General features: G+C 40.6%; 1 protein-coding gene across 9 annotated transcripts in view; it reads left to right on the top strand.

Annotated features, from left to right (window-relative positions):
• The window catches only part of YEATS2 (YEATS domain containing 2), a 108921-nt gene that overhangs the window by 79513 nt on the left and 16558 nt on the right, over positions 1 to 12850 (top strand). For 7 of the 9 annotated variants that reach the window (XR_004349746.1, XM_032631149.1, XM_032631151.1 and 4 more), the window contains 5 exons: positions 1227 to 1388; positions 3336 to 3481; positions 4257 to 4415; positions 7223 to 7399; positions 8477 to 8663. Coding sequence is in view for 8 of the 9 variants with exons in the window: in XM_032631149.1 (XP_032487040.1) it covers positions 1227 to 1388; positions 3336 to 3481; positions 4257 to 4415; positions 7223 to 7399; positions 8477 to 8663 (831 nt within the window). In the remaining variant the exon portion in view is untranslated. The remainder of the gene's footprint in view (positions 1 to 1226; positions 1389 to 3335; positions 3482 to 4256; positions 4416 to 7222; positions 7400 to 8476; positions 8664 to 12850) is intronic. The other 2 variants (XM_032631155.1, XM_032631156.1) reach the window with 1 other exon arrangement.

Here is a 12850-nt window from a genome sequence, read left to right on the forward strand (position 1 = left end):
CCTTTCTTGGTCCTAGCCCTCTGATATTGAGGTAAGACAGAAAACAGCCCGTAGCTAGGGGATTTCTGGGGAAGTCTTATCTTCAGAGGACTGATGAGTTTAATTACCACAAAAAGAGATAATGTTCAAGGAGGTTGATGTTCTAGAGGGTGTAGTGATCACAGCAGGAATTCCTGGAGTGGGGTGCCTGGTGAAAGAGTCAGGGAAGGAAGAAAGCATGAGGAGATGGGTTCAGATCAGGGACCGTGAGCCGTGTGGAGATGGGACTCCGGGTGCGGGTGGCAGAGAGGTCTGCAGTCCTGGCGTGGCTGCGATGCACAGTGGTGTAAGATGAGATTAGTTCTGGTCATAGTGAAGAGGGATGGCCCTCAGTTTAATATCAGTCCCTGATATTGGGTGCAGCTTCCAGGGTTCCTGCCTCCCAAAGCTTTGCACAGTGAAGTGGTCCTGAGAGGGACTACTCTAGCAGGAGGCAGGAGGCTGAGAGTCCTTTCCCTGTGGGACTCACGTGGTCCTGTAGGCTTCAGTTCCTGGAGATTCCAATACAAAGTAACTGCAGAAAGTTTTCATGTTTAGAGGTTTCACAGCCATGTGCATCGAGAAGTAAATTCTAAGGGGTAAGTGAAAGCTGTTTGACATAGGTGAGACTTTTAAAAGATGAATTATAGTTTCATAGTGTATGTGCCAATTGTTGACTGTAGCATTTTTTAGTTCTTAGAAAGTGAGGGAGACTAGAAGTCTTGTTTCAAATCAGTAGATTCATCGTTACTAGAAATTGACTATAAAGGGGCTTTAAACAAATGAGAAGCAAATGTGTATTCATCCATAGAGAGGGTGATTATTTTATTGACTGTCTAAACAACAGTACTTTTGAGAGTTAAGAGTCACTATTAATTATAGTGGGACGTAGGTATAAATTGTAACGGCTTTGGGCAAACCAGGACGTATGGTCACTCTATATACAGATATAAATTTCTTTATAGTTTGTAGCAGGCTCTTCTAGTATGTAAATATTTTAATTAGCAAGATAATGAAAAATGTCACCCTTTAAAGCACTGTGCATTTAGGAAGCAAACTGTAGAGTTTATTGTTTGTTAGTGTTTTTGAATAAGTATTTTATTACTCTGTGTATGTTTTAATTTTAGAGATAGCATTGCCCTCAGTTCCAATTTATCGTAATGTTTTTCCTCTTTCTTTTTTTCCCTCTATTCCCTTCACCATTTTAGTAATGGCGACATTGCAGCTGCCAGCCACTAATTTGGCCAACTTGGCAAATTTGCCTCCTGGCACTAAACTCTACCTTACAACGAATAGCAAGAACCCTTCAGGAAAAGGAAAGCTGCTGCTGATCCCTCAAGGAGCCATCCTGCGGGCTACCAACAATTCTAGTTAGTCCATCATTAAATCATTTGGTTCTTGGGTCTCTGGGTACGTTCATCTCATCCACCTGAGGGGCAGTTCTTACCTGTTTCAGGAAGCGTTTTCATAGCTCTGTTTGCTCAAATGGACTTAAAACATGCACACATTTTTAACTAGAAGTGGGTTTAAATAATCATAGTCTTAGGAGGTGACACTGTTGTCTTGGATTTATCTGCTCAGAGTCTGGGTTTGGGAACAAATTACAGTGAAGAGGTATGGCTACTGAGCCTGTGTTGGGAGAAAGCTGTATATGTGAGCTGGAAATAAAGAAGACTTCTTCCTGTCAGTGGTATCTGAAAACTGGTGACACCTGAGAAGATTGCTGGAAGCCTGTTTTTATTTTGAAGGGGATGGGAGTAGGATTGGAATCAAGTGTCTCTGCTTGCCATTATTTAGATGTGCGTCTTAAGTTTGCTAGGTTTGGAGATGGCAAGAGAAATACAGGCTCAGCCTTAGTGTGTAAGATGTAAAGCCCCGAGGAAATCAGGTGGTTTATCTAGGCTTATATAAACTTTTGCTTTGACATATAGAGAAAAACAATTTGGGTAGTGTTGAAAAGGAAGGAGTAAGAGGAATTATTTCCATCTGAGTCAGAAGTATAGTTGGTACAGCAGTTAGGTTCATTTGAAATTAGTCACTTGCCAAAGTGCAGTGTTGTAATTGTAATCGAGCAAGAGCTCGTGTGCCTGTGGTACGGAAAACCATTTCTGACGGTGGGAGTTTGCAGCAAAGTTAGTGTTAATTGCAGGGCACCAAGCAAGGGAGTGGGAAACAAGTCTCAGATCCACTCCAACTTGGTCTTTGAGTTCAGGGTCTTTAAAGGGGAGGAACAAAGAAGCCGGTGTTAATCATCATCTTGTGATTTTCTTAATCATAGTTCTGGGTGTCAGGATGTCTCTGGTTCACATTTCTCTGGCCAGGTGGTCCATGGCTTGGGGGTCTATTAGCTCATCTTGCCCTAGGGAAACAATCTGAGTTTTTACCTTAGCGGTGTTATCTACAACAGCACTTTTAGTACATTAATGATGTTGTTAACAACGGCAGGTTTAGTCATCTGACTCTGGTTGATTAATGTTCAGTTAGCACAGAATTGAGGTCAGAGGGGACAAGAAAGGGAATAAAGTTTTGGATAGAGAGATTAATCATAAACTCAGCAGGGGAATTTGGTTTTAGGGGGACTCAGTTTCAAAAGCTAATTAGCCATTTTGTTTACTGACTGTAATGGGTGATTTCCACTCTTACCCTGGTGTTTTTTTTCCTCATACCTAAGTAGTGGTATATCAAAAATTTAGATATGTAAGAGAAAGACAATGTAAGTCTTCCAAAATTTATCCAGAGAGCTACTTAGAGTGTAGTTTACATATATAATGTCACCAAAAGGGAAGTAAAAGGGGTACAAAGGCTTTAAAGTGGAATTTGAAAAGCAAAAAAGACCTGGAGTCGTTATAAATATGAAGAAAGTCTTGGTTTTTTCCAGAGCAGGGGGGGAGATGGAAAAGAGAGAGTATTGCAAAATTACACTAAATTCCAGCAGTTTCACTGAAATTGAATCAGATGCCAGAAAGTTGGGGAGCACTTCTCTGAGCACATTTAAGTGTTGGTTAAAAACACTTGGTTAGAAAATGAATCTGACTCTCGATCTCTCACAACTAAGCTAAAACACTTGCAAAGATAAGTTCTTCATTGTAGTACAGTACTCAGAACTGAACTAGTCGACCATCATTCAGTCAAACGTAAATATATTTCAGTCTTCAGCGTTAGAAAGTTCTCACTCTTGTCACGAACCTGTATATTACAAAAAAAGGAGGAAAGAAGGAAAGGGAGGGAGTGGAGCCCTAAGGGAAACATCTCTCTGGGCTCCTCTGTTTTTTCTCTTAAGCCTTCTCTTAATACTTTGTCATTGGTTGTGTTTTCAGACCTCCAGTCTGGCTCAGCTGCCAGTAGCGGTGGTGGTGGCAGTGGCAGTGGAGGAGGAACCGGAGGAGCCCAGAGCCCTGCCGGCCCTGGAGGGATATCCCAGCACCTGACGTACACATCTTACATCCTCAAGCAAACCCCTCAGGTCTGCTCATTTGTGACTGGTATCTTTTAAATCAGTTATTTAATGACTGCCTTTAATTATAGTGGATTTACCTTTACGGCTCTGGGATCAGGTGTCAATACTAACATTTTAGTCATGTTATAAATCTGTATTATTTTGGGTTTGCTTTGTTTTGAGAGAAAAGCGAGTGGAGAGTCAGAAGGACCTATGTAACTTATCCAAGATCTCTCCGCTAAGCCTAGTGGTCGGGTTTGGATTTAAACCCAGATCTTTCTGAAAGATTTTTGCTATGCTGTTGCCTCTCGTGGATTTGGAATAGTATTAATGTGCAGTTGAAAATTTTCTCCTAGACGTAACCAGAGAGATAGTATCAAGTTATGGTTTGGAGTTCCATTGGATTCAAGATTAGGAACAGGCTTCTGCCTCCTTTCTTTCCCCTTGTCGCTGGTCTTGGCTCCTCTCTAAGGAAGGGAATGGAATTTTGGTTCTAGATGTTCTTAGTGAGAGTAGATAGTTATCAGTCTGAAGGATTAAATCCAGCTATGAGGGGACTAGATTGTAAAACTTGAGCTTCCAACAGCCTGCTCTGTGACTCCAGTGCAAAGTTTGAGAAGTGGGGATAACTGTTGGTAGTGACACTGAGAGCAGAGCTATTCTTTTTAATCATTTTGATGAGTTGTAGAATTGAAGGGTAGCATTGTCGCTTATAATATGGGACCTTGTGATTTAAAGAATCAGAGCAAGTCATTTGAACTTAACAAATTACTGATCAGGTCTTTATTTGTTTGTAATTTAGGGCACGTTTTTAGTTGGCCAGCCATCACCCCAGACATCTGGAAAACAGCTGACTACGGGGTCAGTGGTGCAAGGAACACTGGGAGTCAGCACATCCTCTGCACAAGGACAGCAAACGTTAAAAGTCATCTCTGGACAAAAAACCACTTTGTTTACCCAGGTAAATACACACACACACACACACACACACAAATATTTACAGCTTGTCTCTTTCCACAAAGAAATTATTGTTACCTAAGAAAATAAGCAATAAAATAGTATAGAAAAATAAGAATAAAATCATAAGATTTGGGAAAATATAAGTAGAATGAGAAGATAAGACCAGAGAGTTGTTTAGATATGCAAATAGTAATGTCCTGTATATTTAATAAAATTTGCCAAAGCAAAATGAGAACAATGATAAGTTATAAAATTCACACTATTTGTGAGAGGAAAAAAAATAACCACACAATATTTTCTTAGAAGAAACAAAGATTTTCTAGACACTTCATTCTAAAATTTCTCTGGAGGGACTTCATATAGGAGATTCTGAATAGTGTTATAGGTGATTTCAGCCATGATATCTATATCGTAAGTAAATGCTATAGGGAGTTTGGTGTGTTTCTACAGCATCTTTAGCATAGGTGGAAGAATAATGACAGGGAATTTTAACTGGGCAAGGGATATCATAATCATCTATAGCTAAATCTCAAAAACTTACCAAATGAAACAAAGTGTAGAAGGATATAGACTGGATATCAACAAATAATGCACTTTTTATGACTGAATGTAGATCAGCAGTTCTCAAAGCATGAAATGATATTGGATTTTTGTCAAATGCTTTTACTGTGTCTATTGAGAGGATCCTATGGTTTTTCTTTTTTAGTTTGTTAATAAGGTAAATTACATTGATTGTTCAAATGTTAAACCAACCCTGCGTTCCTAGAATAAACCCTACTTCGTTGTGATATGTTATCCTCTTTTTAATGTATTGTTGAATTGAATTTGAATTTTTGCAAGGGATATTGGTCAGTAGTTTTCATTGTAATTTCTGTCTGGTTGTTTTTCGTTTTTTTTTTTTTTTGTGGTACGCGGGCTTCTCACTGTTGTGGCCTCTCCCATTGCGGAGCGCAGGCTCAGCGGCCATGGCTCACGGGCCCAGCCGCTCCGCGGCATGTGGGATCTTCCCAGACCTGGACACAAACCCGTTTCCCCTGCATTGGCAGGCGGACTCTCAACCACTGCACCACCAGGGAAGCCCTCTGTCTGGTTTTGGTATCAGAGTAATGCTGGCCTCATAAAATGAGTTGGAAACTTCTCCCTCCTCTTCACTTTTTGGGGAAGAGTTTGTGTCAACTTGGTATTTTTTCTTCCTTAACCGTTCAGAATACACCAGTGAAGCTGTAATGGCTTGCAGTTTTCCTAATTGGGAAGGTTTTTAACTACAATTTCAATTTATTTAATAGATATATTGATAAGACTGACTATTCACATTATTTTGTCTTAAGGAGGTTTGGTAGTTTATATCTTTAAAGGAATTTTTTTTTATTATATCTAAGTAGTCGAATTTCTTGGAACAAACTTGTTCATAATTTTCCCTTATCCTTTAATGTCTGTAGAATCTTTGGTAATGTCCCCTTTTTCATTCTTGACTTTGATAATTATGTATCTTCTCTTTTTTTCTTGATCAGTCTAGCTAGAAGGTTTATCAATTTTGTTGATCTTTTCAAATTGCCAGCATTTGGTTTCCTTGAGTACTAAATTCCCTTTGGTCAGATGCTCTTTGCTGTTTTAAACAGGTATGAGGCCCCAGAATTCTTTAGGCAGTTCTTTAAAATCTTAGCTAATTTCTTCTAATCCGCTCATGTTGCAGCCAGTGCAGTGACTTTCTTTCTGTTCTGCCACAGCTAAGGTGTTTGCTGTTGCCTTTTATTAAGGTATAATTTACATAGAATAATGCACAGATCACAAATATACTGCTCAGGGAATTTGGACAAATGGGTATGCTCTTGCAAGCACTATCCCAGTCATGATATAGAGCATTTCCATTACTCTAAAGCATACCCTCATTTCTCTTTCCAGTTTTTTTCTATCACCATTTTTCTGTCACCATAGATTAGATGTTTTAAAAAATTATTTATTTTATTTATTTATTGTTGGCTGAGTTGGGTCTTCGTGGCTGCACACGGGCTTTCTCTAGTTGTGGTGAGCAGGGGCTACTCTTCGTTGTGGTGCGCAGGCCTCTTATTGCGGTGGCTTCTCTTGTTGTGGAGCACGGGCTCTAGGTGCGCGGGCTTCAGTAGTTGCGGCGCACAGGCTTAGTTGCTCCGCAGTATGTGGGATCTTTCTAGACCAGGGATCGAACCCGTGTCCCCTGCATTGGCAGGCGGATTCTCAACCACTGCGCCACCAGGGAAGCCCCATAGATTAGCTTTTGCCTGTTCTTGAACTTCATATCAACAAAATTATATAGTATATAGTCTTTTATGTTAGCTTCTATTGTTGAACAGAATGTTTCTGAGATTTACTCATGTGTGTATTGATTATTCTTTATTTTAGTTATTTTTCTTTATTTTTGGCTGTGTTGGGTCTTTGTTGCTGTGCGCGGGCTTTCTCTAGTTGCAGCAGGCGGGGGCTACTCTTTTTTGCGGTGCACGGGCTTCTCATTGCAGTGGCTTCTCATTGCAGAGCACAGGCTCTAGGTGTGCGGGTTTCAGTAGTTGTGGCATGTAGGCTTGGTAGTTGTGGTGCACGGGCTTAGTTGCTCTGCGGCATGTGGGATCTTCCCGGACCAGGGCTCAAACCCGTGTCCCCTGCATTAGCAGGCAGATTCTTAACCACTGTTCCACTGGGGAAGTCCCCTTCATATAGTTCTAATTAGCAAGACTTTCTTGGGGATGCAGTATTTGGGGGGTGTATGTAGGTAAGGATTAAATTGTGCCTATTAACCAGGGTAACTTATTACTCCAATCCATTTTATTTCTGCAGGCGGCCCCGGGGGCACAGGCATCTCTAATGAAAATATCTGATAGCACATTGAAGTCTGTGCCAGCCACCTCACAACTCTCAAAGCCTGGAACCACAATGCTGAGGGTAGCAGGAGGAGTTATTACAACTGCCAGTTCCCCAGCTGTAGCCCTCTCAGCAAATGGTCCTGCGCAACAGGTGAGAAGTAGCATGATAGTGGAAAACCATAATGAAGCATAGAAGCAGTAAAAATGTAAGATAGTCATCAGGCACACTATTGGGCCATATTACTTTTTTAAAAATTCAAATATAATTCACATACCATAAAATTCACCATTTTATTTTAATTTATTTATTTTATTTATTTATTTTTGGCTGCGTTGTGTCTTCGTTGCTGCTCTCGGGCTTTCTCTAGTTGCGGCGAGCGGGGGCTACTCTTCGTTGCGGTGCACGGGCTTCTCATTGCAGTGGCTTCTCTTGTTGCAGAGCACGGGCTCTAGGCAACTGGGCTTCAGTAATTGCAGCATGCGGGCCAGTAGTTGTGGCTCCATGGGCTCTAGAGCACAGGCTCAGTAGTTGTGGCGCACGGGCTTAGTTGCTCCGCGGCATGTGGGATCTTCCCGGACCAGGGCTTGAACCCATGTACCCTGTATTGGTAGGCGGATTCTTAACCACTGCACCACCAGGGAAGCCCTATAGTGAGTTTTTAATAAAGTTCATATTGTTCCACTTTTACACTCTGAGATTATGTCCTCTTATGGGGGGGGGTGTTGAAATATCCTTTTATAAAGTGATATAATAAGTGGTGAATTTTTTTAATGTGGTAATACTATGATACCTCCTTGCTTTAAAATTTAAAAAATTTCCTGGTCCGTGAAATCTGAAACTGTAGGAACCACCAAACTAGAGAAGCAGTCTTTTTGAATGGCATGACATTGAATGGGTAGCTAATAGCTAATAGCTAATTTTTTTTTTTTTTTTTTGCGGTACGCGGGGCTCTCACTGTTGTGGCCTCTCCTGTTGCGGAGCACAGGCTCTGGATGCGCAGGCTCAGTGGCCACGGCTCACGGACCCAGCCGCTCCGCGGCATGTAGGATCTTCCCAGACCGGGGCACGAACCCGTGTCCCCTGCATCGGCAGGTGGACTCTCAACCACTGCGCCACCAGGGAAGCCCGCTAATAGCTAATATTTATTGGGTATGCTACATGGCAGTCACTGTTCTAAGTTATAGTACTTTCTTCTTAATATCTATTATTTCTGGTCCTGTGGGTTAGCAGTCGGAAGGAACAGCTCCCAGTTCATCATCTACTATGACTTCTGTAATGAAAACTTCTGGGCAGCAGCAAGTGTGTGTGAGCCCAGCCACCATGGGACCCTGCAAGGCTGCTACCTCCTCTGTCATCAGTGCTACGTCCCTGGTGTCCACACCAAACCCCATCTCTGGAAAGGCCACAGTATCAGGTCAGTTGTACCATAATATTATTTCTTGCTCCCTTCTTTGGGCTAGAGTATTTGTGGAAGGTCTTACATAATAACAGTTTTTAATAATAAATTGTTAAAAATCATTAATTCGGTAGCATTTTCCATATAGCTGCCTTTTGGATGAATTACTCTTATTTAAAATCTAGGTATAAATTTTCAAGTCTGAAATGTTTTTATGGATTGAATAACAATTCTTAACTGATATAATAAAACATTAGCCATCTGGAACTCTTCTGGGTATTTATCAGCAGTTTTGCATGGAACTCATGGTAAAACATCATACATCTCTTTTTGCTTTCATAAAGTACATAAAATTAAATTAGCATTGTTGACTCCAAGACATGATTTTTTTTTAATAAATTAATTTTATTTATTTTTGGCTGTGTTGGGTCTTCGTTGCTGTGCACGGGCTTTCTCTAGTTGCGGCGAGTGGGGGCTACTCTTCGTTGTGGTGCGCAGGCTTCTCATTGCGGTGGCTTCTCTTGTTGCGGAGCACGAGCTCTAGATGCGAGTGCTTCAGTAGTTGTGGCACGCAGGCTCAGTAGTTGTGGTGCACGGGCTTAGTTGCTCTGTGGCATGTGGGATCTTCCTGGACCAGGGCTCGAACCTGTGTCCCGTGCATTGGCAGGCGGATTCTCAACCACTGTGCCACCAGGGAAGCCCCAAGATATGATTTTTAACAGTAGTTATTATATTGGGTAGTGTTAGAATGACATGCTTGAGCTTTGGTAAGATGTATCGTTTCTCTGTGCCCACCCTGCATGGCCCCGGAAGAGTGTGCCTTTTACTTCTTTGGGTAACATAGAGCACAAATCCTGGAGCCAGATTGCCTAATACCTACCTCATAAAGTTGAGACGATTAAATGAGTTAATATAAAAATGCTTAGGATACCGTCTGACATGTAGTTGCTATTATATAAATAATTGCTGCTGTTATCATTTTTAGTGTCATCATTGTTGTTAGTCCACGTTCCCTTATCTGCAATTCTGAAATCCAAAAAGCTGTGAAAACCAAAGGTTTATTTATTGTTGTTTTTCCCCATAATGAATTTTAGGGCAAAATCTGACCTCCATTGACAGGCTGTTTATACTACTTAATATGAATATTCATCTTTTGCCACAAATATTAATGTGTTTGATTACATTGTACTGTCCCAGATGCCAGGGGCTGATATAATCTACAGCATTACTTCTCAAACTTGAAAGGTCAACTTTGTTTTACTCTAATCTAGTACAGACAGATACTTCTGTAAAATACAATAAAAATATCACAACAAAGTCAAACTGTTACAAAACTTTTGAACACTCAGTATCTGTATTGCCTTGTTGCAGATTAATAATAGTTTACCAACTGGCACTGGTATACAGAAAAATAACTGAGTATTGCTAATATATATATGATATGTATTCATACACACATGTATATACACACACAAACATAAATACATACACACACATACCTTACTATCTCTGCATAAAGATTGTGGGTATTCTTCACTGTTACTGCATGTAGTTTGCTAAAATAAAAGCATAGGCTTGTGAGCTTTTTGGTCTATAAATAAATCATCTTAACGACTCTTGGGTATTAAAAAAAAAAAGATTGTGGATATTCTTGTTGTTCTTCTTCTTATTATCACTAGATTCCATACATGAGTCTAAATCAAGCCCCTATGTTTTGTTTGCCTTTTGGGTAGAGACCAAAAGATTAAGGCTGGTTTATTTTTCCCATGATTTCTACCTCCCGGTTAAAATCGACCAAGTTTTTATGTGGGGAGTGCTTGTTCTCTGCTAACTGAATGTTTAGAGGTACTGGGTTAGCACTGGAGTAGAGATTGTAGAAATAGAAGGAATTACTAGTTTAAGAATTGAATGCCCTCCTTTCTTCTGATTTTTAAATGAAGTCTCTTGCTTTAAGTTCTAGTTTCCTGAGATAGTGCTGATGAAACTTTATATTATTTTCATAAGAGAATCAAACTGTTTTCTACTGACCATTTTGTGTGTGTGTGTGTATGTATCCTTTTTTTTTTAATTGAGGTACAACCTTTAATTTTTCAATTAAATTTTTTGTGTGCGTTACAAACTTTTGAACAAGATTGCCATTGTGACAAGAGCAGAGTAAGCAGGGGAAAGAGAACTAGGAGATAAAGTCAGAGTGGTGGGGGCCGAATCACATAGGGCCTTTGTAGGTCACTGTAAGAACATTGATTTTTACTTCAAGAGAACCCATTGGGGGGTCTTCAGCTAAGGAGTAACACGAGCTGCCTTTTCCTTTTAACAGGTCACTGGCTACAGCATTTAGACTAAACTATGGGGCACAAGGTGGAAGCAGGGTATAGACCAAGAAGTAGACACTAAGAAAGAAACTTTGATGATGTATTAGGGAGCCCTGGCAACACAAAACTAAATGGAGTTCCAGAAAGAAAACAGAAAATAATGGGAAAGAAATGATCCAAGAAATGAAACAGTTTATCCCCAAATTGAAGGGCATGAACTTCCAGGTTCAAGAGGCACAGTGTCCAGCACAATGAGTGAAAGATGGCTCACATGAAGGCACAGTTTGTTCATGAAATCTGAACACCAGTGACAAGGAGAAGATCTGAAAAGCTGTCAGAAAAATAAACAGAAAAGTTTAGAAATTACATTATCATTGGGCTTCTCAGTAGCAGTGCTGGAAGCTAAAATATTGCTTTTCAAAGGTCTAGGGGGGAATTCTTGTAGTCTAGAATTCTGTAGTTGGCCAGATCTTTACTGAGTATGAGGGTAGAAATATTTTCTGACAGACAACGTTTCAAATGTATTTTCTATGACCTTGTCTCAAAACATAACTAAAATACATGTTTCACCAGAGTGAAGAGGTGTAGACCAAGAAAGAGGACAAAAATAGAGAGGAAGGCAAAGGGAATAATTCCCAGGGTAACTGTGAAAGGGCGCTCCCTGAATGAAGGCTTTGCAGCAGGCCTAGAAAGCAACAGTCCAAATTAGAGCATATCAGAGTCCCAGGAAGGATATCTCTTATTTTAAAAATGGAACTGTAAATTATTTAGGAGGTTTGACCATGTGGAGAGCTGTATAAAGGGTGATTTATAGCGTTTTTGAAGGACATGGGAAGACTTTAGTAAGATGTTGAAGGAGAACTAAATAAGCAAATGAAAAAAATTATTAACTCCAGAAAATGAGATCGAGTCATAGCATCATGCTATTCTTTGGATCAATAGAGACCAATATTGGAGGAGAGGGAAGAGCAGGTATAAATGCCTTACAGCGCTTATCTACCTTAATAGTAAGTCAGTGTGTAACATCAAAATGAATCAAGGCCTACAATATACACATTCTCTTAAAAAATGCTGAGATAAATATTAAAACACCAAAGGGTTAAAAGTGTATGCTACTGGGGAACCAGATGAAGACAGGGAGTTGGAGCAAAGGATGGCTATTTTTAGTTATATGCCTTTTAGCACTTTTTAACTTTTCAACTGATGAGCATGTAATGTTTTGATAGAAATAAGAATTTTAAAAATACGAAGAAACCAGGTCATTGTTGTACTCTTGGAGGGCACATCTCAGTTAAGTAATTACTACTTGACTGATCTAACACTTATCTATTCCAAAGAACGATTTTCTTGTTTATTTAAGGCTTTGTTCTTGAAAGTATTTAAGACTATTCCTGTTCTCTCTCTTTTTTTTTTTTTTTTTTTTTGCAGTACGTGGTGGGCCTCTCACTGTTGTGGCCTCTCCCGTTGCGGAGCACAGGCTCCGGACGCTCAGGCTCAGCGGCCATGGCTCACGGGCCTAGCCGCTCCGCGGCATGTGGGATCTTCCCTGCCCCCATGTCCCCTGCATCGGCAGGCAGACTCTCAACCACTGCGCCGCCAGGGAAGCCCAAGACTATTCCTTTTCTTAGCTCAAGCTAACTGCATTCCAGTGCCTTAAAGTATCTTTAGCCTCTGTCGCTGTTTTTTTAAAAGAATATTTAATTAATTTATTTGTTTGGCTGCGTCAGGTCTTAGTTGCAGCAGGTAGGCTCCTTGGTTGCATAATGCAAAATCCTAGCTGCAGCATACATGTGGGATCTAGCTCCCCAACCAGGGATCGAACCCGGGCCCCCTGCATTGGGAGCTCGGAATCTTAACCACTGCGCCACCAGGGAAGTCCTGTCTGTCGCTGTT

The sequence above is a fragment of the Phocoena sinus genome, chromosome 4 (genome assembly GCF_008692025.1).
Source record: "Phocoena sinus isolate mPhoSin1 chromosome 4, mPhoSin1.pri, whole genome shotgun sequence".
Lineage (NCBI taxonomy): Eukaryota > Metazoa > Chordata > Mammalia > Artiodactyla > Phocoenidae > Phocoena > Phocoena sinus.